Source organism: Aulostomus chinensis, chromosome 16 (assembly GCF_037954235.1).
Source record: "Aulostomus chinensis isolate RoL2024-O1b breed Wild chromosome 16, RoL_Achi_v1.0, whole genome shotgun sequence".
Lineage (NCBI taxonomy): Eukaryota > Metazoa > Chordata > Actinopteri > Syngnathiformes > Aulostomidae > Aulostomus > Aulostomus chinensis.
Window position 1 is genome coordinate 14,271,664 of NC_141335.1, and position 25,869 is coordinate 14,297,532.

The 25,869-nt window shown below is 41.7% G+C and overlaps 2 protein-coding genes across 2 annotated transcripts; both read right to left on the reverse strand.

The window, feature by feature from the left end:
• Nucleotides 1-314: 314 nt before the first annotated feature.
• exo1 (exonuclease 1) lies at nt 315-11,333 on the reverse strand. The gene is made up of 14 exons (XM_086180286.1): nt 11,169-11,333; nt 9,370-9,560; nt 9,152-9,271; nt 7,395-7,518; nt 6,459-6,596; nt 6,118-6,330; nt 5,476-5,663; nt 5,278-5,380; nt 4,950-5,169; nt 4,149-4,344; nt 2,500-3,025; nt 2,318-2,407; nt 1,411-1,595; nt 315-538 (listed from the first exon to the last, which is right to left on the reverse strand). The coding sequence occupies exons 2-14, from the start codon at nt 9,528-9,530 to the stop codon at nt 508-510; spliced, it is 2,295 nt and encodes a 764-aa protein (XP_086036412.1). The 5' UTR covers nt 9,531-9,560; nt 11,169-11,333; the 3' UTR covers nt 315-507.
• Nucleotides 11,334-12,596: 1,263 nt separating this feature from the next.
• On the reverse strand, nt 12,597-16,979 carry LOC147247631 (transcription factor 7-like). The gene is made up of 6 exons (XM_086181327.1): nt 16,849-16,979; nt 13,886-13,942; nt 13,574-13,789; nt 13,272-13,419; nt 12,983-13,090; nt 12,597-12,818 (listed from the first exon to the last, which is right to left on the reverse strand). Exons 1-6 carry the CDS (start codon nt 16,977-16,979, stop codon nt 12,783-12,785), a joined length of 696 nt encoding a protein of 231 aa, XP_086037453.1. The 3' UTR covers nt 12,597-12,782.
• Between the last annotated feature and the right edge of the window lie 8,890 nt (nt 16,980-25,869).

The following is a 25,869-nucleotide window of genomic DNA, read 5'->3' on the forward strand; positions in this document are numbered from 1 at the left end:
CTTAAATCTGACATCATTTCTATCGGCTATTGGCTCACTTCTCCGCAGTTGAAACAACTTAAAAGCTTCAGCTCAGAGGCTTCAAACTGGCTTCCTCTGTATATATTTTGAATATGTTGGAAGCCAGCAGCCTTATCACCACATTCCTGAGCTTGCATTTGTGTTTTCAGTAAAGACTCAAGAATGCATTGTGCATTTTTACAGCCATCTTACTATGCGACACATTCCTTGACTGCTGTGTTGATGCAATAGACAACAGCAAGCTGTGATGCAATCCAATTTGTGCATTGTTAGCAAAGCAAAGAAGAGGCACACAGCATACACTGGGATCAGTAGCTTTATTTAAGAACTATACATTAACAAGAAATAGATGTTGATGAGAGCTCATGGACATACATGGTATGTTTAAAATCTTCCTGCCCACACAGACATCTCAAGCCTGTGGGAAATACTTAAACCATCCATCAGAAGCTGGTGGTACACAGTTACGGAGCCAGGAGGTTGTCTTTAACTGGAGACAGTCATCTTCTGGGAATCTCTGAAAAACACAACAGGATAGGTACTTTACAGCAGCAGAGACTATGTCACTGATCAGTGTTGTCAGCACCATAAACATGATGTGTTGTTAGATAACTGCTTTGTTCCGGTTTCCTTTCCAGCTCAACTGCACTTCAAGATTTTAACTGAAATAAAAGTCAGGATTTTGATTTTGAGTATAAAACCTCCACTAAATAATACATGTTAATATGAGCTTTGATAGAAACTGATAAAATGAGGGCAACACTGCATTTATCTTGGTGTGAAGGAGGAGAAACTGCTACTATGAGCATAGCAGTAGTAGACAGAAACATACATTTTCAGATCTTCTAAGAACTACTTCAAAATTTACTATACATTAGGAAAGAAACCTGAAAAAAGGGTCTCATAAATATTAAAAGCTGTGCATGCTTCTGCCTCAATAAACATGGTGTCATAGATGCTACAGGCTACAGTGAGACTACAAAAAGGCATTAGTGGCATTTTTTAAAACAACTTGGCATGTGGAGGCCTCAGGACACCTGGATTACTCTAGAGGAGCACTGTGGAGCCATTTTACATATTTCGTTATGTATTTTTTGATCACCATTCAGTTTAATGGCTTAGGAGATCAATTTTCCTGTGAAGTTTCAGCAGAGTTTTTGTGGAATAAACAAAACTTCCCTCAACCTCCCATAAGTGTGAAGGTGAGCAGATAATGACTGAATTTTTATTTTGGGCTGGACTATCCCCTTAATGTGAATGCATGACAAGGCATCAATTCCTTATTCATTTATTAGTACAACCATAGTGTGCAGTCAGATGACTCCTCTTCCTCTTTTGTTAGCAACGTTCAAATCATAATAAAGTATTCCTATTTGATGAAATAGTTACTTTTTGAAGCTGAAGTTTTTCCAGAGGCTGCTGATGGTGGCTTGGACGCCAGGGCTGTTCTCAATGTTGGATTTACTAGAACCCACAGACTTCTTCCTCAGTCCACTGGCTCTGGCTGGGCCTAATGATTTCGCCTTCGTTGCTGCACCCTGACTGCTGAACTTGGGCTTTGAGAGACCCGCAACCTTAAAAGACAAACATATTGACAGAAGACTTAATGGAAACTGAGGGAAAATAAAATAACATTCTATGAACTCGAAAAAAACACAACACTTTAACTAACAGGTTCTTATCCAAACACGGCTAGGTGCAATGCGCGTTTCCGTTAACCACGATGAAGTTGCCACATTTGGCAACATCAGTATTTGATATCACACACAACTTTTTGCCAGTAAATTTCCGCGACTTTTCCTTGTCCTTGAAGACCATTTTCATGATTATACATTCTCTGAAACTTGGGTTCACAAATGAATAATAAACCATATCAAAATGTATCAGCATACATATCGTCATAACTAATGATAACCTACATGGTTTGATACAACATAAACATCTTTTAAAGGAAATCTAGAGATTTTTCTCACTTGATCTTCACTGGGCCATATACTGTATACTCTGATATGCAGGTAAGTAAATTTCCATTATTTTTCATAGAATGACTTATCTTATCACTGATGCTTTTGCTTTCTTTGATACACCTTGCCATGGACTTTAAGAAATACGCTTCCCTGCCCGTTTCAAACCAGCGCATTCCTCAGGAATCACTCACTGTTGATCTTTTTCCTCCTCTGCAACTTTCTATGGGAGGCTGCAACAACCATCAACTGCAGAGGCTACAAAAAGGACAACCTTCAAAGTGTTAAGCATCACCCACACTCTGTACCATGTTGTAGAGGTAGAAACCCACCTTTGATTTCAATGTGCCAAATTTCTTATCCACTTCTGCTGAGTTTGGGGGACTCTGCTCTGACTCAGATTCTTTGCTTGAATTACTTTGCTGAGGAAACACAGGAAAGACAACAAAGCCATGTCACCAAAATGGCTTTCTACCAAATCACACAGGATGTGCAGATATTTGTTCAAACATACAGAGGTGGCATCCTCCTGGTACTTGGAGGGGAAGCTGTGGGTGGGCTCTTCCTGTTTGTGGAGGTAAGGCTGGGACTGAGAGAAGTAGGCACTGTCCTGGGATGGAGGGGACTCTGCCAGATCATCTGTCTCCTCTGGGTCTTCATCTGTAGAGGGCAGTCGTGAGGGGCAAGTCTTTGAGGAAGAGGTGAAACTCTCCTTCTTGTAGTGAAACTGCTGCAGGGCGGTAAGGTCTGAAGTGGACTTTGGAGTTATTGATTGTTCAGTTAAAGGAGGACTGCCAGTCCAATTAAACAGATTGAGGCCCCGACTGGCTATAGAAGGCGATGTGATGGGTGAGGATACAGGTGGGCTAGGTGTATCCACAGATAGGACATCAGGATTATCACTGTCAATTGTTGGGGTGCTGGGGGAGGCCTTGTCCTCAGGGGGACTGCCAGCTCTGAGCTCCACACCCCGAGTAAAATCCCCCCGAGCAGATTCCTGAGTGCTCAAGCCATCAGCTGCAGGGGAACTACTGAAAAATCTAAAAAACAAAACAAAAAAAACAACATTCACATTTCAGTGGAGCACAATAACACCATTGTGTGATCAATTACACTCACTGGTTTCAAGATGAAGAGTAAAGCGTGCTTTTTCACATGAAGGGTCAATTCCCTGGTAAAAGGTGTGACATCCCTCTCTCTTTTAAATAACTATGCGTTAAACACACACGGGCGTTGCATTTGACGTTGTTGGTTTAAAAAACAACAACACTGCTTTATTCCAAAACCTAAAAAAAAGGGAATGTGAGTATCAATTATGAAATTGCTAAAAATGTGAACCTTTCATATTATATAAATTAGATACATAACAATAACATAATAACAAAATTTGGGAGTGTTTTTCCCCCCAAAAATATTCTAGGGCTTATATTTCTTTACAGCTTCTATACCCTTTTGTTTGATATCCTGTTAGTACTTGAGGTGCAGTTACAACCTATAATTTTTTTTGTGAGTGATGTCACAAGTCAGTAATTGTGTAATTCCAACTAAGTAATCACTATGATGCTCTAAATCAGTTTTGTTTTGTGCACCATATTGAGCTAATTAAAATGACAAAATGCTGTAATGCTACTATTGTGGAAACCCCACTAATAACCCACTCAAATGTACTTAGCTTAAGCATTCTTTTTACACAGTATGACTTAACTGTCGGTGGCACGGTGGTACAGTGGTTAGCACTGCCGCCTCTCAGCAAGAAGGTTCCGGCTCGGGCACAGGATCTTTCTGTGTGGAGTTTGCATGTTCTCCCTGTGCCTGTGTGGGTTCTCTCCGGGTACTCCGGAATCCTCCCACAGTCCAAAGACATGCAAGTGGGGACCAGTTAAACCAACTAATTGAATACTCTAAATTGACCGTAGGCGTGAGTGTGAATGGTTGTCTGTCTATCTCTGTTGGCCCTGCGATGGACTGGCGACCCATCCAGGGTGAACCCCACCTCTCGTCCGAAGGCTGCTGGGGTACGCTCCAGCACCCCCACAACCCTTAGCAGGATAAGTGGTAGAAAATGGATGGACGGAACGTAACTGTCTGAGTGCTTGAGTTCCTTATTCTCAAGTAAACCAAGGTAGGGTAAACATACGCAGTAGTCAGTCATGAGTTGAGCACCTGCTGCGTGTGGCCTGGCTGTCCTCCTCAACTTCCTGATTCCTCCTCTGCAGTAGAGTGGCAAAGCGGTTGTGGGGCCTTGGGTGACTCATAGGTGATGTTGAATTTAACTTTGGTGTCTGCTGCTCTGAGCGAGATCGCTTCGGACTGGAGGTGGAGTACAGCTGCAGAACGTCCAGGTCTGATAGAGTCAAGTCTACAGGAGCAAAAAAGAGAAATGTAGATAAGGAATTAATAGGTTTGGCTATTTACATTTTAATAAGGGATTTGTATTCATAATTAATATCTTGTGACCTACTCCTTGTATTCAGAGTGACTCATTTTCCATTTTGATCAGGTGACTAGGCCTTTTGTGTTTCAGTTTACCATTCCTCAGTTGATCTTTTAAAATGTAGCTTTTACTGTTACTTTAAATTCTTCATTGGTTTTGTGAAGAGCACCTTATGATGAGTGGTGTTTTGCTTTTGATAAATACTTGCTTTATATTGACTTAACTCTCCTGAATGCCTGTTTTTCACTCAGGTTCTTATTTGCTTTTGATTTGTTACTCCCACTTCTCTTCTTGCACATTTTTTAGGCCAATAAACACTAATATTAATATTCACATTCAACACATACAACAAAAAATGTGGACATTTAATTCTCGTCAAATCATCAGAAAAATCATCGCCACTGCCATTACCATCACCTGTCAAACAATGAGATTAGAACCAGGATAATAATATAAACTTGTGTGGCTCCTGTTGTGTTTGAGTGTGTTAACAAAAGCAATAATAAAGTGCCTGCATGTGACCAACTCACCCTCTCTGGGCCTCTTCACTTGCAGTTCTCTGCAGGGAAGCCTCAGACCAGCCAGGCCGACAACTCTCTCCTTCCCCCTGGTGGAAGGAGGCCTGTCTGGTGAGGCAGCAAGCAGGGGAGGAGAAACAGAGGCTAGCTTAGAGTTTTTGCTCCAGATACTGAGTCCAGTGAAGGTGGAAGCTGAGGTTTTTTCCCAGCTGTGACTGCGAGGTTTTGATGGCTGTAAAAAAAAAAAAGAAAGTTTTTCCTTTTTTAAAAAAAATCCTTTTTTTAAAAAATAGAAAGGACATATTATTTTAATCATGTTTCATTTAAATAATTGTGATACCTGTAACAGGGGTTTGTCTGGGCTAAAGTCATCTATCTTCTCCATTGTGTTGATGTCAAGGTTTCCCAAGGCCATCTGAAAGCCTGTGTTATCTCCTAAATTACTATATTCAACTGTGTTAAGGACACAACGGTGAGCATGTCATGCAGATAATCAGTCTATTTTTTTGTGCAAAAAATGATGAGTGAAGCAGGATACATTCCAGCGTAGGTGAGGGTAGCCGGGTCAACATGCTCTGGGTACGGGTTGAGGGGAATGACCTTCCTCCCAGCAGGATCAAAGACCAGCTGGTAGAGGAAGGTGTTGTTGGCCCTGATAAATCCCTCCATGTACTCTTCAGGGACAACCAGGTTCATCTTCAGGTACTGGCCCATCTTTCTGATCACCTGACACCGCAACCAAAGTTCACAATCAACAGGTTGCAGCTGGAGATCTGCCGAGAGCTAGCGTTATAATTACTAACGAAATAAAAGCATTAAAAACTTCTGCTGTCTAACAGCTATTGACTCACTGTCAGTTTCCAGTAGTTTGCAGAAAACTCAAATTTGAGTTGTTCTGATCTAAATACCACTATTAAAAATGCCTGATACCAGCTAAAAATGGGGGTCATTCGGGATTATGCAAGGCACCAATTTGGTATCATTTTTTAGTCCAGACAGGGATCCAGCGACTCTCTGATTAGCTCAGTTATATCAGACTTTTATTACATATAAGAAATTAGTTCATCTTTGAAGGTATTAGAAGTGGTACTGGAAGGAAAAATTGGTCTCACAACATGCACCTTTGGAATCTGGCCTTCAGTGAGCATGCGAGGTTCCCTGTCTCATCCTCTGGTCTCACCTTGATGATATCCGGGTCTTTGGCCAGCCTCAGCAGCTTGCAGGCTTTGCCCAGGCCTATGCCATGCAATGAGGCCAGATAGTCGCAGCCTGCCAGGATGCACATGTAGCGAAACTTCTCTTCCGTGAAAATGTTTCCAAGAGAGCGACAGCGGCCCAGGTTATTCTGATCAATCTCTAGGCCATTGCCCTGCTTGTCCATTTTTAGGATCACCTGCAAAATAAGAACAAATGATTAATTTGAATTGCATTTGGTGTGCTGAAGGACATACTATCAAGAACAGCACATGCTACAGTATATGTTTGCAGCTGGGAAACATCCCCCAGATATAGGACTAATACCTTTTTACAACCAAACGCCAGCAGGTCAGAGTCTTCTGTGATGACAGCTTGAGCCAAACCAGATTTAGACAGGTAAGCCAACTGAGCATCAGCCTCATATGGAGCCACAACACAGTCGACTCCTCTCGCCCTTGCAGCCTGGGTCAACAAAAACATGATGTCCTGATATCGTTTACAAACATCCATCATTGCTTGATAGAACAAGGCATGGTTTCATATTTATTGAGGGTTTTATATGAACGAACTGTAGTGTCAACATTTCTCTCTGGGATCAATAAAGTTTGTTCTATTCTTTTCTATTCTTCATGCAAGGAATTCACTACATTAAATCTAAAAAAAAAAATCATCATGTGATACAAAATATAATTTAATTCCCTTTACACAGCCTTGCCAATTCAAGAAATCTAATAGAAATATTTTTGAAGTACTTGAACTTATTTACACAAATATCACAGTTCTCTAGTACGAGGAAGAAGATGACGGCAGTTCCTCATAATGTAATTAATCAATTCAAGTTGCAAGGACCAACATAACTGCAAAAAAAAAAAATAACTACAGTGAAGGTGCAGCATAAAACCCTGATTCATTCATCCAGTCCCTGCAGGACCATATGGTTCAGCACGTGGTACACATGTCAGGCTTAATCATCATTATTATTGGTTAACCTTCCATTATAAATTGAAAGGTCCTCTTAAACTTTCTTAACCATATATACATAAATCAGAAAACCATTTCCTCCTCCTTTTTTAAAAAAATAAAGTAGGCGATCTGTATATTAACAGTGAAATATCAGCTTTTCAATCCTCCCTCACTCCACACACACACAGTCATTATTATCTTTCACGTTACAGTTCATACATTGGAATGGGATCATCGTTTAGTTCAGAGGGTAAAAACATACTCTTTCTCAACATACAGGAGAGAGGAAGCCCTCACCTTAATGAGGTTATGAGCCATGGCTGGAGTGATGTTAACAGAGCGGTTGAAACACTCTCTGGCCTCCGACATTTTTCCCTCTCGTAGCAGCTGACGACCTTTTTGTAGGTTGGCTTCTCGGCGCCTGGAAGGTCGATGAATAAAGTCACCAGGATGGCATAGAGAAAATCAGGAGAATCACAGTTACAGTTCAGCTTCATGACTAGGATATCAATAAAGATTTGAACGTTTAGGGCCTTGATGTTACAGCATTAAGTTTCTGGTAGGGCTGTTACGTCACACCTGTTTACAGGTAGAAATATTACTTGCTAAACCTCCATAAAAACAAGGACTGCCTCTGAACAGTCAGAAGTTAGGCAGCCAGAAGTGTCAGCAGACAGCATGATTTCATTGCTCAGTTTCTCGAAGGAAAAAATTCAAGAGAAAAAAGAAATAAAACCCTTACACTTGTAAAGAAAAACCTTTATGACTGGAATGTGAATGTGATTTGAAAAGACAGACAAAGGGAGTGGTCACACTCAGTAATCAGACAGAAGTTAGGTTCCATGTCTGAGTCTTGTGAGTGTTGCATTGACTTGGATTGAATTAATTGAACTGAAAGCATCATTTACACAATATATGGCTCTGACTGGCAGCTTGCAAATGCTGGACAAAATGAATCAAAGATGTGCTGAGAAAATTAGTTTCATTGATTGAAACCGAGTGCAAATTGTAGCTTTCAAGCTTTTGAAAAGTAAAGTGAACAATGGAGAATTAAAGGGCAGCAAGTGGCCTTCTTTGGCAGCTTTTTTAGCTTGATACCGAACATATGAGGTAGCTACAAGCCAGTCTAGCCACCAGGTTCACTAAAAATAAACCATGGCAGCCAATAATCCAATTTGTGGGTGACTATAGCATAGCGGGGCTCCATCGCGTTCACCATGCGCCTAAAGCCGGTGTTCTCCACCACCGAATAAGGTCTCAAATCCTGGCAAATAAAGTAGGCAACGGACTCCGTAATTTTCTGTGACCTCTGTGAAGAAAATGGGAACTTGTGGCAACAACCGCCGTCACTGTCCAGCGTGGTTTGTTTCGGATCACACTGCAGCTTCTTTGGCTCGGTTAAATTCGCATTTCCTTGTCCGGGTGGTGACGTTTAACCGGATGAGAAAGGCGTCGGCATCTGGGTAACTAGAAATGCTCTACAGCAAGACTAGCGGCTGGCAGACCGAATTGCTCTTCCTGCAAAGTGCGGGACACGGGGGATTTGAATGGGGCTTAATGTATCAATACTCGCGGCTGAAAAATCGATACTCTGGGGAAACAAAATATCGATATATATGGCAGAATCGATGAAATTGCTCAGCCCTACTTCAAACAAACCAGTCTTAAAACCCTGAATTACTGCATTTGGCCCAGTCCATGTGGGGAAAAGGCACCTGTCTTCATGAGTGAGTGGTTCATATGTTCATTTACGGTTCATTATGGTCAGCATGCTGATCCAAAACACGTTTCGAAAAATGGAAATAAATTAAATTTAAAATCGTTCAAATTTAATGGATAAATTCTGCTGGTCAGAAGCTTGGATCCAGTTTACACTTTCTACACAGCAGCTTTGTGACCATCTTATTATCAGTTAACTAAAAGTCTATTTCCCCTTGGTCTTAACAACAAACATGTTCACAAAGTCAAACTAAGCAGCCGGCTGCTATGAACTCTATTTCAGTGGACCTTGTCCTCTGTCCACACACTCACACACATGCATGAATCAAACATACTCTCTCCGAGCCTTTTCCACCTCTTGTTTTGAAGGCAGATTGCGTCCGTCAAACACCAGAATTGGTTTCACATTGAAGTTCAACAGCATGTCCACGAATTTCATGCAGTACCACACATACCTGGGGAGGTGGGGACAATAAATTACTTAGACCACTTTTTAAAAAAAAAATCAATTTTTTCCCTCATTCAATTAAAACAATGTAATTGAAAAGCTCACTGATCAGTCGGTTCTCCTTTAGCGAGCTTCTCCGCACATGAAAATGCTCCTTTATGTAGCCAACAGTATGTGTCCACAGCAACGGCCTGGCCTTTATACATCTTCACATTGATGGGTTCTCCTGCATCTTTGATGAACTGCAGCAGTCCAGGGATTCCCATTTTCAACTGCCGGTCCAAACTACACTGAACCTATGCAAGAAACAAGAAGAATGACAAAGAAAACCACTTGTCGTGTGGTGATTGACACTGAGGTAAATATTAATCCACCTCTAAAATGGAGCTCTAACCTGCATTACTTTATTAAAGATAAAAAGATACGGATATTTATTTTGGCCAACATGTCTGAAAATAGTTTTTACAGAATAATGAAGAGCAAAAAAAATGACTGGTTAAATTTGAAGTGTTTGTACATATTTTGTCCAGCAGAGCGCACTCTGACTCATTGGCAATACCTTCATGCTAAATTGTGAACTAGCTAAGGAAACGTACAAGGACAGTGCAGTGAGGATTGAACACAGCCCTGCAGTGTTTCTTTTGCTATTTTAAATTTCTGTGTTAATAGAAAAGCTGCATTTATTCACTTTAGATGTTGTGAAATTTTTCAGTTGTGCAAGTGTCAGTAATTAAAAACTGATTAGTATAAGAGACTAGACGAACAGAAACAGCAGTAGGCCTTCCACCTGCAATCAGAGTAATTGTATGATAGTAGAATGATAAAGAGATCAGGATACTTTGCTGATAAAATGTATTGTCTGACAATACAGCAATTCTGTGAAAATTAGAAAAAAATGTTTCAATAATAAAGCATTTGCTTCAACAAAATCCATATGTTTTCATGTCTTTGATTCATTTTAACTGATAATGATTATGTAACAGTATAATGTACTGAATTTTCAGAGAAAGCGATCATACTATGATAATCTGGTAATGTTAATGTTAAAACAACAATACATTTAACTCTCATACGCAGTCATCACGACCACACACATTTGAGTTACATACTTATTTGAAATTAAGCCACAGAATATATATTTCAGAGATATTACACAAGAAGCAACATTAAACTATCCCCTCCTTGTAAGTGTTATCGCCATGGCTATAAAAATATTTTCATATTTCATTCAAAAGAGGATTTATTTTTTTCTATTCATATATTTCTATTAATAATGTAATAATGTACAGATTGATCAGCTGGCCTCTTCCTTTGCTCAAAAACATTCCTGATTCACTTGATAACCAGTATCCTATGGCTGAATATAAAAGAGTATTTTATAATGTGAATGCAATATTTAGTTTAAGTCACAAAGAAATGGAAAGTAAAATTACTCAGGGCTCATTTTGTGATGAATGGTAAACTTCGTGTCACTTGCTACCTTTTTACTGATTACATTAATTGGCGATAGTAAAACAAGAACCTTCCAATGCAACAAATGTAAGCCAAAAAAACAGTACATCGTTTTAAAAAGTTTTGTAAGTGTGGAGGTAACCTTGCTTCACTGGAGGTTATTATTGTGGTTAGTTTCAGCCATGTCGGCAAACTGATGTCAACAGTAAACCGGTGAAGACGTTCGGTCTGTTGAGTGAAAGTTACAGCTGTTTATTTGATCAATGTAGGTTTTATTAGGTTGAAGAGGCATTTGTATCTTACAAATGTATCTTTGATCCTACAAAGTTAGCTACGATGTTGAGAGTGGACGGGAGAGGACGGAACCACAAAGGATATCCATGCACAGTATGTCAGAGGACTATTAACACATAAATATAACGTCATGTGAGAATTCGTTGGTAAAAACTTACTTGTTGTCTCACTGCCTGTTACTTTCCGTCACACGTTCAGAAGAGCTCCATGGCAGTGGAAAAGCTGGAGGGAATTTGGTTTTAGCGGTAAAACCGGGGCGTAAGTATGAGCAGCTGCAATTGGACAACTGGACAGAGAGGGCGGGATCAACGGAAGCTGAAGAGTGTCAAAAAAGCTCATGTGACACCCGCCTGTGACAGGCGTATGATGCTGATCTTCTTGCTTTGAATGTTAAAAAGGAATATATACAAACAAAGAAACCTCTGAACAGGATATGCGGTAGATGGATTATTATTATTATTATTTGATGGATTAAACTTGTAATAATAATAAACTTATCAGTTTGAAAATATAATACTAATCTCATAATATGATATAATAATCATTTTATGGTGTCATAGCAAAAGAATATATCTATGAAGGCATTGATGCTATGGACTGGCCCACCTGTTCCCCACACCTGAATCCAATTGAGCACATCTGGGACATCATCTTGCTCCATCCACCAACACCACGTTGCACCACAGACTGTCTGGTAGTTGGCGGTTGCTTTAGTCTGGGAGGAGATCCCTCAGGAGACCATCTGCCACCTCATCAGGAGCATGCCCAGGCGTTGTAGGGAGGTCATACAGGCACGTGGAGGCCACACACAGGACTGAGCCTCATTTTGACTTGTTTTAAGGAAATTACATCAAGGTTGGATCAGCCTGTAGTGTGTTTTTCCACTTTAATTTTGAGTGTGACTCCAAATCCAGACTTCCATGGGTTAATAAATTAGAATTCCATTGATAATTTTTGTGTGATTTTGTTGTCAGCACATTCAACAATGTAAAGAACAAAGTATTTAAAAGAATATAACATTCATTCAGACCTAGGATGTGTATTTTAGTGTTACCTTTAGTGGTATGGTGGTGCAGTGGTTAGCACTGCAGCCTCAGAGCAAGAATGTCCAGAGTTCAAGCCCCAGTTGGGGAACGAGATCTTTCTGTGTGGAACTTGCATGTTCTCCTGGTGCCCGTGTGGGTTCTCTTTGGTACTCCAGCTTTATTTTAATGTTCCCCTTTTTTTGAGCAGTGTATATAATATCAGTTATTTACCAATTTTTTTTTGCTACATAATTCCAAATAAAATGTCTTCAGTAGAAAGCTGTAAAAATAAAGAAAAAACATAGAATGAGGTGTATCCAAACTTTTGAGAGTGTGTGTGTGTGTGTGTGTGTGTGTGTGTGTGTGTGTGTGTGTGTGTGTGTGTATTATGGAACAGGTGGGCCAGTCCATAGCATCAATGCCTTCATAAATATATCTTCCTCACTTTTTTAATCAGGATTGTTTTATTGTTTTTTCATAAAAGGGGAAAGTACATTACACCGTACGGTGCATCTTCAGTACAACTCTGGTGCAATTCATCAAAACAATCATTGGGGCAATAATAACACAAATCATAAATGTAACATCATTCACAAGACAATTTGTTAAAGTGAGGGTTTAATTTGTTTTGCCAGCATTATCCACACATTCACAAACACAGGAAACAGGCGGAGATGTTGGTGGTCCTGACTCAGTCCAGAGCAATGGGGGATAGGGTCTCCTGTATCTCCAGTCATGCAGTCCTAATCACTTTCGCCTGTACTTCACATTGAGCCTTTTACCCTACACAAAAACAAGAATATTAGTCTTTACATCCAATAAAAGAAACCCTTGTGTGTGTGTGTGTGTGTGTGTGTGTGTGTGTGTGTGTGTGTGTGTGTGTGTGTGTGTTCATGTTCATGTTCATGTCTCTCTCTCTCACACACACACGAACACGTAACACTTACATAATTGTCTCTATGGCGCCACTCAGGGTACATCTCTGCGTGGTGTTCCCGTTCTGCTTTGGCCTGCTCATAATAAGTGGCCTGCATGGCCTTTGGCAGAGACTTCCACTGTGGACACAAGACAACACACTGTCAGTAAACACATACACACACCTCCAGACTGGTTGATGTAGGTGTATGAACATCAACACATATTAAGTGATGGATATATTTGTATCATAAAGTGCTTTAACAGACAGGTGTTTAACCAAACTGTGAATTTTGTGTAACACAGTGTATACACACTTACCCTTTGTCCCAGCGCCAAATTGACCTGAGCATTGTTTGTTATTTTCAGCTCAGCCACCATGTTTGCCCTCTGCTCCTTTGCAAAGAGCATGAAGGCATTAGGTGGTTTCTTGATGTAGGGGCCATGCTGGCCCTTAGTTGTCTTCTTTCTGTGGAAACAGAGGAAAACCATGAGAGCCCCTGTTACTACAGTGTGAAACTATGGGAAGGATGTGTTTTGCTTGTTTGTTGAGGAGTCACTTGGTGACCACATCACCCAACATGTCAGTAAACAATACTTTTCTTCAATCCGAAAGATCTTACATTGGTTTGTGGGAGAGGCCATTGTCCATGATAGGAGCCTCATTCATCCATTTTGGCAGATGAGGAGTGTCTCGAGGTGTCACACTGCCCACAGAGACTGACGGACCCTGAATCTCCACTGCCTGGGGAACTTCCAGGTTGATGGTGTTGGCGTTTGTAGGGCCAGGAGAAGTGATGGGTGGAGCTGCACCTTCCTTCACCAACTGTTGAGGATTTCTATACAGGTAGATAGAAACCCTCATTAGATACAAGGAGGAGACACAGAGACGCAGAGAAAGAAGATGCAGACACAAATGAATATCAGTGTGTTACTTACAGCTGTCCTGCAGGTTGATGGTGTGTGTCCTGAGCCAGTAGCTCATTATCCTCCTGGAGACCAAAACACAGAACAAGAGATTAGATGGACTAGTTTGGAGTTTTGAACTGGAACTTCACAGCAGTGGTTCGTTCAACTCAGAAAAACAATGTTTGTGTTACGTTACATGTAACACGAGGGCAGGGAGGGCCCAGGCCCCCGGTGCACAGCGGAACCCCCAGCCAGCAGCCCATGGTAAGGGCCCCCAGTTCGATCAGCATCAAGGAGGTCAGCCCCCATTCTTCAGACGTCCCCCTGCATCCTCCCATTGTCCGGGAGTGGCGGCAGTCCAGGACATCGCGCCAGGGCCCGGCCCGTCCTTGGGCGGGCCGAGGTTTTCAAACCCCTCCCAAATGTGGGTGCGACCCCCCGGGGGAGCGGCAGGGTCCCAGGCTAGTAAGTCCCTGGTACCAAACAATCCACCTCTATCTCCCTCTCCACCCCCTTACCTCCCTCCCTCCTGGGGCCCACCAGCCCAGCGAGCCACCGGACACCCAAGGTAGCCAGCGTCCATAGCCACCCGCCCCGGGGCCAGGGCCACGAAGCCCAGTCCCCCCCATCAAAACTATGTGATGGATTTAATTATCAGGGACCAGATTTGTTCGAACTCTGACGATCGACTTTCCTCCCAAGCAGACATTCTCCCCATGGAAATGTGGTCTAATAAAAGGTTTCTATATTGAGTAATGCTTAGGTTGTTCTTGGATTTCCAATTCATCAGGATGGCCTTCTTTGCGATGCTTAGAGCAGTGAGGAGCATGCAGGATTTGTTTACTTCCATATTAACATTAGTGAGGTCACCGAGCAGACAAAGTGAGAGGGAGATGGGGATGGGGTACCCTAACCACCGTGATATGTCTTTACAAACCCCCTGCCAAAATTGTTAACAGGTGTACAAAGCCATATAGCATGCAGATAGCAGTCTGGTGAGCCAGTTGCACAATATAGACAAATGTTTGTTTGTGTGAGGCCCATCTGGAACATCCTTTGTCCTGTGTAATGTGTTCTGTGGAGAACCTTGTAATTTATTAATTGTAGGTTACCACTGTGAATCATTCTAAATGTGTTGGAGCAGATTTGTATCCAAAAGGAATAGAGATTATAAATTCTGTTGTAGAAACTATTGTGTTAATTTTAGACAGTAGCTTAGGGGGTGAAATTTGTAAAAAATCTGTTTTTCTGGGTGGAAGCTCTAAGTCTAACTGGGTAAGGTCAAACCGTGCCTGTATTATAGATTTGAGCTGAAGATATTCCAGAAATTTGTTTTTGTTAATACCATAATTTGCTGTAATTTGGTTGAATTCTATGAATTCTTTGTCTTGGAAGATATGCTCTAGATTTTTTAATCCCTTTATTGGCCCATGCAGCAAAATGTATTGTTTTTTTGTTTTGCAGGATGTCAGGATTGTTCCAGATAGGTGTGAGCCTGCAAGAGGTGTTAGATAGCCCATTGCTTTTGAGAAATTCCCACCAGGCTATGAGGGTGTTGCTGATGCTAACGTACTTAAAGCAGCTGTGATGCTTGATAACAGGGCTGATAAAAGGGAGATCAGAGATTTGGATTTCTTTGCAGAATGTTCTTTCAATATCGAGCCATGCTTGGTGTAATGAGCTTGGCTTTAACCATTTTAGTATGTATTGTAATCTATTGGCCAAGTAGTAATTATAAAAATTTGGTAGTTCCAAGCCACCATAGTCTTTACTCTTTTGTAAAGTCTTTAAGCTTCTACGTGGTGGCTTAGCTTTCCAGAGAAATTTGGAGATGTTAGAGTTGAGTGTTTTGAACCAAGTCCGGGGAGGTTGGGTCGGAACCATCCAGAAAACATAGTTGATTTTTGGCAAGATCATCATTTTCACTGTTGCTATTCTTCCCATAAGTGATATGGGTAGTGTGCGCCACCGGGTGAGGTCGTCCTCTATTTCTTTGATTAAGGCGGTATGATTTAGCCGTGTCAAGTCAGACAGTTTGGCAGAGATGTTGATGGCCAGGTATTTAATGTTTCCTGGCCATAGTGGTGCGGCGACCGTACTCTGGAAACCTGAGTTGATGGGAAGAACAGTTGACTTGCTCCAATTAATTGAGTAGTCAGAAATGGCTGAGAATTTATCAATGAGTGCTATCGTTTCAGGGAGAGATGATTGTGCATTTCGTAGGAAAAGTAATACATCATCAGCATAAAGGCTTATCTTATGGTTCACATTTGTAGTATCAATTCCTTTGATGTTTTTGTTTTGCCGGACTGCAGCTGCGAGTGGCTCTATGAATATAGCAAAAAGGGAAGGGGAAAGTGGACAACCCTGTCTGGTTCCTCTTTGGAGAGTGAAGCTTGGAGAAGTTTGATCATTTGTTCTAACACAAGCACTGGGAGTGCGGTAAAATGTTTTGATCCAGTTTACAAAGTTATCTCCAAACCCAAACTTTTGTAATGTGGTGAGGAGAAAATTCCAATTTACCCTGTCGAATGCTTTTTCTGCATCTAGGGTGACAATTATGGCATCCTTGCTCTGACTGTTACAGTAGTCTATCAAGTTGATAAGTCTACATGTGTTGTTGGTAGAGTGCCGTCCTTTAATAAACCCGGTCTGGTCAGGATGTATTATGTGAGGTGTTACTTTTCGAGCCTTCTAGCTAGCGCCTAGCAGATGACTTTAATATCTGCATTTATAAGTGATACTGGACGATAGCTTGATGGAAGTGCTAGGTCTTTGTCCGGTTTAAGGAGAAGGCTAATAATCGCACAGTTCATGTCAGGTGGCAGGGAGAGAATGAGAGAAATTGGTGTTACCTTCATCCACAACCTTAATCATGCTCATACCATCCTCGGCTGAATCCGGTGAGTTCCGGGTGGAGAGAGGAGACGCGCTTTAGTAGAGCCAAGGGGTGATCTCCGGATCACGGAACAACTGGCCGTTAACATACAGTTTATCCACCGCGATGACAGCGTGGGATCCACCGTCGATGAACCTCTTCCTGACAGGGAACAGGCAGATGTTCTTCACGGTCTCCATCAGAAGTTTTAGCTGTTTGTGGAGGAAGTCTTTGATGGACATCTCGGGTCTTCCTCCGTCTTCTCAGGTATGCCGGAGAATACCAGGTTGTCCCGCATACTCCGAGCTTGGATGTCGAGGATAGCCTCTTTCACTCGGTGAGTGATTTAATGGAGGCTTTAAGGGTTTGTTTTTCAGCAGCCAGTGAAGCCACCTGTAGCTGGCTAAATTCCAGCGACTCACGGAGAGCCTGGAACTCTCTGTGGAGGATTTCCACCAGAGAGAGTCTTGCGTCGAAACTTGTAAATTTCTTGTCCATTGATTCCAGGATGTCTCCGAAATCTTTATCGGGCGATGAGGGTGCGCTGGATGGACGGCTTCTTTTAGGAAGTGGGGTCGCCGCATTGTTGGTCTTACCCATGACGAGTCGGTGGTAGCGCTCGTCGACGTACCCCTGCAAACTTTCCACTGTCTCTTCTTCCAGATTTATTTTTGAGGATTGTTTGTGGATGAGAGAGTTGAAAATCTCTTACCTTAGTTTGAGTTTTTGATGAATCTAACTATGTAAATTGGCGTTAAAGAACTAGCCTGTTTTCGAATCTTCAGATATGTGCCGCCATGTTGAATCACGCACAAGTGTGGCGTTCACTCTGACATGCACCTCCTCTCTGGAGCCTATCCCAGCATCAACGGGCAAGAGGCGGGCTTCCAGATCTCTGTCTGTTATCTCAGAGTTCCAAGTTTGATCTCCTGCTTTGACCTAACTGACTAGCTATTAGCATCCTAAGATGCTAAACTAGGATGCTGAAGTTGGTCAACATGTTTTTAGCTTGGTCAGTGAGAGGGTGGCTCTGTAAATTCACTAGCATGTATAGCATTCTGGATCTCTATGGTCTGGATATATAAACTATCATGGTAAATGTTGGTGTGATTTACATTTCATTACCTGTGAGTTAGTGTGTGATCTTCAATGTCAACATGTGGGGCTACAGTTGAGCATCTCTGCAGTTCCCTCATATTTAATAACTGTTGTGTGTATAATCAGTTGTGTATGATCCACATTTGCTTGAAAGAAAACTGTTCATCTGAAAGAAATTTAATGTCAGCACAAAATGCCTTGTAAATATCGTCCAAGAACTAAAGTGTCAATTCAGCAGGCCTCTACTTCTATCTATTGTATTGCATTGTGTACCAAAAGTAGTTTTACCTTCACTCAAAGCACAGGAGGACTGCTTGACACCAACTAGTGTGATTTCTCAGCCTCTTGTGTAGGACTAGTTGAGAACAAGAAACCCCAGAAAGTCTCTCAGGTGTATTTCTCAAACAACACATAGCATGAAGACATCATACATGCTAAGCTATCATATATACTCATGTGATTGGAAAGGAATTCTCTGGATAATTAATCAGTGTGGAAATTCAATCAGGAATCAATAATAATGATCATAATAATACTAAGAGTCCAATAATGGTCCATGTCCTGGTTCATTCATACAGCCGTAATAATTCATACATCCAACAACAATGATCATAATAATACTAGATCATAATAATACTAATAGTCCAATAGTGGGCCATGTCCTGGTTCAGTCATACAAGACGATTTAAGGTAGACTTCAAATTGATGGGTCTCACTTAATATGATAACCAATATATTAAGGAAAAATAGGCTCTCCCATTAGACAAAAATAGCTTTCATAACTTAATAAATTTGGCTTTTTGAGACAGAGGTCCTACAACAAAAATACCAAATATAGAGATTCATTTAATAAACACCAGTTCAATGTGAGATTGTGCACAGTGAAGACCAACTTATCGAACCCATAAAATGTACACTTTTAATTTTTGCTATTTTGTCATTCCAACCATGGTCACTACCTGGGGTACTGATGCTTTGTTTCCTGGTGATGGGAATAGTGGCCCAACTAGATTGTCTTCTGTCATGTGTTGTGCTAGATATTCACCAGATGTAACCAGATGATGATCAAGGCTTAGCATGTACAAATTGACAATGACAATGGCTTGCATGTGTGGAACAACTCACTTTTTCAAGTGGAGGCTGTTGGGGCTGTAATACAGATTTGGGTGGAGGCAGAAGATAAGAACCAACAGACAAAGGTAAATTTGCTGAAGGAGGATAAAAATTCTGACTTCTTCTGGACCCCGATCTGACTTATTCCAATCGTTATCTCAATAATAAAAATCTTTTAGCCAGTTGATGGATACAGAAAAATCTGGCAAAAGGTTTATTGTGCATTTACAAAAGCAGTAAGACAAACAAGCCATCCCCAGGAACGAACTGCTCATTATTTTCACGGTATTGTCTTTTATACTTTTCATAGCTCTCTTGCTACAGTGGAGAATCTGGGGAGTGTCCTACTCTTTTCACCCCATGTGGGCTCGTCCAAATCCACTGCCGTCTGCACTTTTACTGTTCTGCTAGGTGTTCAACAAATCTCTGTGACTTGATCTACCTCTGTTAAATACAGGCCTTCTGACAGTGTGTTCTTTAAATTATTCTGTATGCATGAACGTACTATGCAGTATGTGGCAGTACACCCTATGCTGGATTAAACCAGTAGCCATGTGGACATGCAGGGGTACATGTGTCATGTACTGTTACCCCATTATATGTGACCCTTCAGAAGCAGAGGGAATTTCCCCTCACGTGGTTTTCAACAGCCACACCTATACCCCACCTGATTCCTCATCATTTTCCTCCTCTGGGACTGGGAAGTCCCACCAAATCTGGAACAGCCATATTACAAAATTACAATGTGAAAGTGTCAGCATTACAAACCTTCAACATTTCTTCCAACATGTAACATTCCAGTAATAAAATGACGTGAGCATACCTTTGGCAAGGTTCAACCAGTGTCAGCTATTTCCATGTCACTAAATTGAGATGAAAATAAAATGGGAATGACTCACACGATCAAGTTTTAAGATGAATCAAAATCAGGGGATGAAATCTAAGGTTTGTGTTGCCCATAAACTATCCCTATTCCATGGTCAAAATCAATTCCTCCTTCCTTCGCGGGAAGATGCCACCTCAGATACAATGATCACCAAAGGATGAATGAATCACCATCATGGAGGTTTAACAGCAGTCCAAAGCTGGGGAAAACATCCTTTCCCATTCCAGGTGATTTATCAGGAGGTGATAAACCCAGCTTTGGTTCCATTCCTGGCAGCAACACACATCACATTAAGTTTGAAAATCAAACAAGATTGGGTAAATATCACATGAATAACATACATAGGGCCATAGCATGATCATTGGATTATACTGTCTCATCTATCATGCATACTTAGAATATTGAGTAAAAAAGTGTGTTCCTCTGGTGTTTTCTTCTGCAGGTCTTATAACCACATGTTTGCCATGCTTTGGGGAACTGCTGATAACCAATAGGGCAGAATTTGGGGATAACCAAATGTACTATGAGATATGGGGCAACAATTCAATCTATTATGCTCCTTGTGTAATTTGGGTATTGTCCTGCTGGCAGGGCTGTGGGAAACCCAGTCAGGGGCCAGCTGGTGTGGGCCTCCTCCTGGCTGAGCCTTCGTACCTTCTTTCTCAATCAAAGTTTCAAAAAGTTTCAAATTCCAAGACACAACTAAGTTCTGTCAGTGAAAAATTCTAAATCCAAATAAGCACTGGAGTCCAGCAAAGTTGAGTCCAGAGAGATTTATTATCCTTGCAGAGTACAAAGCCCGAGCAGTTCTGCAGAACAACTGAACAGGTGCAGACAGTGCAGCTCTTTTTATATTATAAAAGCGGGTGTGGGAATGTGGTACTTGCCACATCACCAATTACCTGTTTGTGACACTATTATCTCATTTGTGATAAAGGTTATGGTTAGGGCTGGTCAGGCTTATGTTCTCCCTGCACGGCAGCATTGTTACCCCTCTCCGGTCCAGGCTGTGGTCTCACAGTCTCAATTGGATCTCATCTAACATATGGTATGGTACAATTTTATATATGAAAAATATACTGTCAACTATCAGCACAAAACCTGTTGAGGAATATTTAGACAATTGTTTTTGTCATGTTATAATAATTGACCGATACTATCATTTCGCTACATGTCCTGCGCACAGAACGAGACTTAACAGAGGAGCTCAGCATCGCGGCTGAGAAACAAATAGACTTTTAATATAAAATTTTACTCTTAAAACACACAGAAGGCAAGTCCACTGTAAGAATTTTTTTTATTTAACAAACCAGATAACAAAATAAAGTGCATAACTGAAAAGTAAAGCAGGTTCACAAAAATGTAAACATCCAATAAATAAAACTAGAAATGCATGTGCACAGTAGGAAACCGTAAAATTATGTTATTTAGCCGTTATTTAGCATTTTAAACCGAAACGAAATAAAGTGCACAACAAGGTAGGCTCACTCAGAACAAATACAAAAATAGACAATAATCCATCCCTAATCCACAAGAAGCCATTTCCAATAAATGTGCAAAACTATAAAATTTTGTTAATGTCCAAAATGAAATAAAGTAAAAACAATGAAAAAACAAATGGTTACTCTCTCACAAAGAGTATAATCAGCATCCACTACCTGCTAACTACCCACACTTTGTTGTGTTGTGTGCCAGAAACACCAGCACAGCCATGTTTTTTTGAAGGAGACAGCTTCTTGATTTCTTAACAATAAATCCTGCCTTTGAGAAAATGCGTTCAGATGGCGTGGATGTTGCAGGGATACAGAGCAGTCGCTTTGCCACCCGGGCCAGGCTCGGGTATCTGTCTTGGTTTTTTTCCACCACCCCAATGGTCCAGAGTCAACTTTGGTTTTGCCCTGAAGATAGCTTTTCATTTCTTCTGTGCTTCTCCCAGCTGATTCTGTAGAAACCAGATCTTCACCATCTCCGCACAACAGCATCGCAATCTCCTTCTCTTTGTCAGTTTTCTGTTTTTTTGATACACATTGCTGCTCACCTCCAGGTTTGCCTGTGCCTGTAGCTGCGCTGAGTGCACTCAATCGGTCTGCCAGCTGTGTGACTTCTATATAGGCCTTGTCTTGTTTAGCATCATCCAGAAAAGACAGGTGCTTAAACCGAGGGTCTACTACTGCAGCTGTAATAAATACAATATTAGTCATCATCACTCGGCTTTTAAACTCCCACCTACTGTCAATTTCCACATATCTGTGGTCAAGGTCAGTGCCTCACTGTGTCGTATTAACTGTGTTGTATGTAATAAAACTCTCTTTGAGTCTGTCATATTTTGCAGTTAGTGCAATGAATCGGATCCTAGCCTGTGACTCGAGATCTGAATCGGATTGTTTTGTGAGTGAAAGATTCACACCTCTATTATCTACATACTATATTAAAAAGCTTGGCAAGTGCCAGTTTCACTTTAACACCCAAAAATGAATTAATGCTTGATTCACTTGTCCATTCGATTTGATCCTTCTTATTGCTAGGCTTTTATATAGATCAAACAACTAATTATGTTACAGACCTTTGCTGCAGTGTAGTGGACTGCTGGTGCCGGGGGACTGGGTTGCCCCACTAGGGGCCCTTTTGGGTGTTGTCATGACGGTCCCATGTGAATATGCTTTTCGCTCTGTAATACCAGGCCGGTGAGGCCCCCTAATTAATAAAGTTGTCTACTGGACCCACTGCTGTTTTGGCAGACTGGTAACGTGGGCATACTTTTGACTCTTTGCGGAACAGTGTTGGGGCTCGTCGTGGCCCTAGGAATTTTGTTTGGTTTATTAGTTGTTCAAGTTGACGTCCATCCATTCATCTATCCACTTTCTTCCACTACCCTGGTAAGTGTCGTGGGGTGGCTGGAGCCTATCCCAGCGGCTCTCAAGCGAGAGGCCCGGTTCACCCTGGACAGGTCGCCAATCCATCACAGGGCCAACACATATAGACAGACAACCATTCACACTCACACAACAGTTAATTTAGAGTATCCAATCAGCATAGTCCCCAATTGCATGTCTTTGGACTATGGGAGGAAGCCGGAGTACCCGGAGAGAACCCACACAGGAACAGGGAGAACATGTAAAGTCCACACAGAAAGAACCCGGAACCTTCTTGATGTGAGGCAACAGTGCTAACCACTGCACCACTGTGCCACCTTTTATGTTGACCTGAACTGGATTTATTTTGTATTTATTTCATGAATTTTGTGTACATACATTTATTCACTTTTGGTTCTGTTGTGTTTATTTGGGTTGATTTGTTGTCCTCTTATTACTTAAAACCAGGGGTGAAAGTGAGCCGGAACGGGGCGGAACACAGCTCCACTAAAATATTCACGGCCGGAAAGGAGTTCCGTTAAAAAAAGGAGGCAAAGGGAGCTGTCAAAATCCCACATTAAATAAAGAAAACGATGTCTGAAGGCAGTGTCAAAGTGAACGCGGCGCGCTGCGCGAGGTGGGGCACAAGCACACGCAGCGCTACCGAGTTGCTGGGCTTGGTTTGCACTCATGTGACGTCACAGCGCACCCACATACACAATGAATGGACTTCCCCTGCGCAGCCTGCACCTTGTGCGTTCAGTGTGAAACCGCCTGGAAATGGAGTCGTGCCCATGAGCGCATCTCCGCATGCAAGGCATTTCTGGTTGGCTAACAGACGGACATGTGGGTCACGTTACCAGCATTGTTAGTTTGGTTAAAACCACACCTGTTCTGCTTTCACGGAACGAAAAAAGGCCGTTGGCAACAATCAGGGCCTAATTTTCTCTGGTTAATATTGTGATTTGCCAATCTCATGCCACCATTTCAAGCAGCAACTTGATTGCATATCTGTCTTTTCGGCTGGGCCTACAGGACTCCACTGCAAGTCATGCTACTTGGGAAAGTTGAGTCAGCAGTGTTTTGCTCTCTTGGTTAGGTGTAAGTTGTATGGCAGCTTCCACACACTCATCTGGTGTCAGGTTTTGAAGCCTTATCTTGCTTATCTGGGGCATGGAGATGAAAAGAGCATCCAAGTCTGACCACATGAATGGTGACAAAGATCTGCATGGGCCTGTTAGCATGACTCAGTCTGGGGCCAGCACTAGTTTCACCCGTCAGTCTTTTTTGCATATCCAAAAAACATCTGTCAGAGTTAAGGTCAATTACTGAAGTCAAAGATCCACATCCACCAGAGCAACAATGTCTACATTCTTGTATTTTACAATGGATTAAGTGCATTGCTTCTTCTTTGGCGTCTGTTTCACTTTCATTCTCTGGGATTTTTACTGCGGTTCATTCCACTGCGGTGTCTTATTACTGAAATAGAAGGGTGATTTTTTTCTGATCACAATTTTTAATTATTTTGATCATGACTATTTTTTTCTGACTGCACTTCCATTTAAAATCCATGCTGGGGACTTCCGGTGAGCGGCGCTAGAGATGGCAGCTTAAATCTGCGCTCCTGCCAGTCGAGGACAAATTATACCCCACAAACAGGAAGAAACTGAATTCAAAGCTAAATAAATCATGTGATGAGTGGGGAAATTAGACGCAGTAAACGACAGACACAAAAACTCTGAAACAAAGCACAATAGGAGCTATTTATGGAGGAGAAGTCAGTCGATGAAGAGATGCTAGGAGCTAACACCGTGTCACTGCACGAGGAGCTAAGTAGCATAACAAAGGACATACGGGAGCTCAAACAAGAAATGAAAAACGAGCTTACCACTTTTAAGGAGGAATTCAAAGCTGACTTCAGACAAGAGTTCAACGTCTTCAAGGAACAAATAGACAGCAAATTGTCTGCAAATAGCAAGGAGCTACAGGAGCATAAACAAAGCATCACAGAGGCACAGACACACATCGGAGAACTTGAGGAGTGGAACATCGAGGCTAGAGAAGCCCTGTTAACAGCACTGAAAGAACAGAAAAACCTTAAAGAAAAGTTGACTGACTTGGAGGGAAGGTCACGAAGAAATAACGTGCGCATTTTCGGAGTCACAGACGGTGCAGAAGGCGACTCGGTGCCCCATTTTGTGGAGAACCTGTTGAGGAGAGAGTTGGCACTGCCAGGGGAGACACACCTGCTGATCCAGGGAGCACACAGAGCAACGGTGGGGAAGCCCAGACCCGCAGCATTACCACAATCCATAATTGTCAACTTTCTCCAATTTGACACTAAGTAAATGATACTCAAGAAAGCATGGCAGAAGCGGATAAATATAAACAGCAAGCCTATTTTTTTCGACCAAGACTATGCAAACGAAGTGGTACAAAAATGCAAAACCTACGCAGAAATAAAAAAGGTGCTGAAAGAAAAGGGGATCAAGTTCCAGACTCCGCTGACTAGGATTAAAATACATTGGTCAGACGACCCTAAAACCTACAACAGTGCACGGGAAGCAGCGAGAGAGATGGAGAAGCGTGGAATCGTCGTTCGGATGAGAGACAACGAGGAAGAGGACTCGGTGGAGAACCGGTTTCAAGGATCCTTCCACTGGCAGAAAGTCAGAAGATCAGCAGAGCAGAGCGAGACAGAGGGCACGAGAGAAGCTCCAGGAGTTTCGGAGATAATACAGTGAACTAGGAAAAACGGGAGGTAGATGTAAGTAGGACATTTAATGAATATGACATTTGAAAACAAGAAACATAAACAAAGAGTAACAATATGCGGTAAATAAGATATGATCTTGTTTATAAGCACTTTATAAAGCTGTGACATTATTTATTGTTCCTTAATTTTATTTTTTCTTGATTTTACCAACTGGATAGGTCACAGGACAATTTTATTTGATTAAATTTTATCTGAATACAGCAACTCGATGCAAAGCTGCAGTCTACCTCCCAATACAAACTGTGGTACTTGAAAAACATGACTGGCAGGAAAATATAATGATTAAAGTTGGACTTAATTAGAAGGAAAGGAGGACTCATGGAAGAGTCAGCATCTTCCTCTTCTGAGGGGCCCCCCCTTGCTGGGACGTCTTTCCCCTTCTCCTACCAACGGGACATTGGGACCAG

What these genes read in the sequence shown, in the direction of transcription:
- LOC147247631 (XM_086181327.1), bottom strand. Translation starts at nt 16,979, where the DNA reads ATGTCCATCAAAGACTTCCTCCACAAACAGCTAAAACTTCTGATGGAG. An exon ending in GGCCTCTCCCACAAACCAAT is followed by an intron (nt 13,420 to 13,573) that starts GTAAGATCTTTC and finishes CTGTTTCCACAG; the next exon opens with AAAGAAGACAACTAAGGGCC. An exon ending in GGCGCCATAGAGACAATTAT is followed by an intron (nt 12,819 to 12,982) that starts GTAAGTGTTACG and finishes GTTTTTGTGTAG; the next exon opens with GGTAAAAGGCTCAATGTGAA.
- exo1 (XM_086180286.1), bottom strand. Translation starts at nt 9,530, where the DNA reads ATGGGAATCCCTGGACTGCTGCAGTTCATCAAAGATGCAGGAGAACCC. An exon ending in ACCAGGAGGATGCCACCTCT is followed by an intron (nt 2,408 to 2,499) that starts GTATGTTTGAAC and finishes GTGTTTCCTCAG; the next exon opens with CAAAGTAATTCAAGCAAAGA. An exon ending in AAAAACTTCAGCTTCAAAAA is followed by an intron (nt 539 to 1,410) that starts GTAACTATTTCA and finishes TGTGTTTTTCAG; the next exon opens with AGATTCCCAGAAGATGACTG.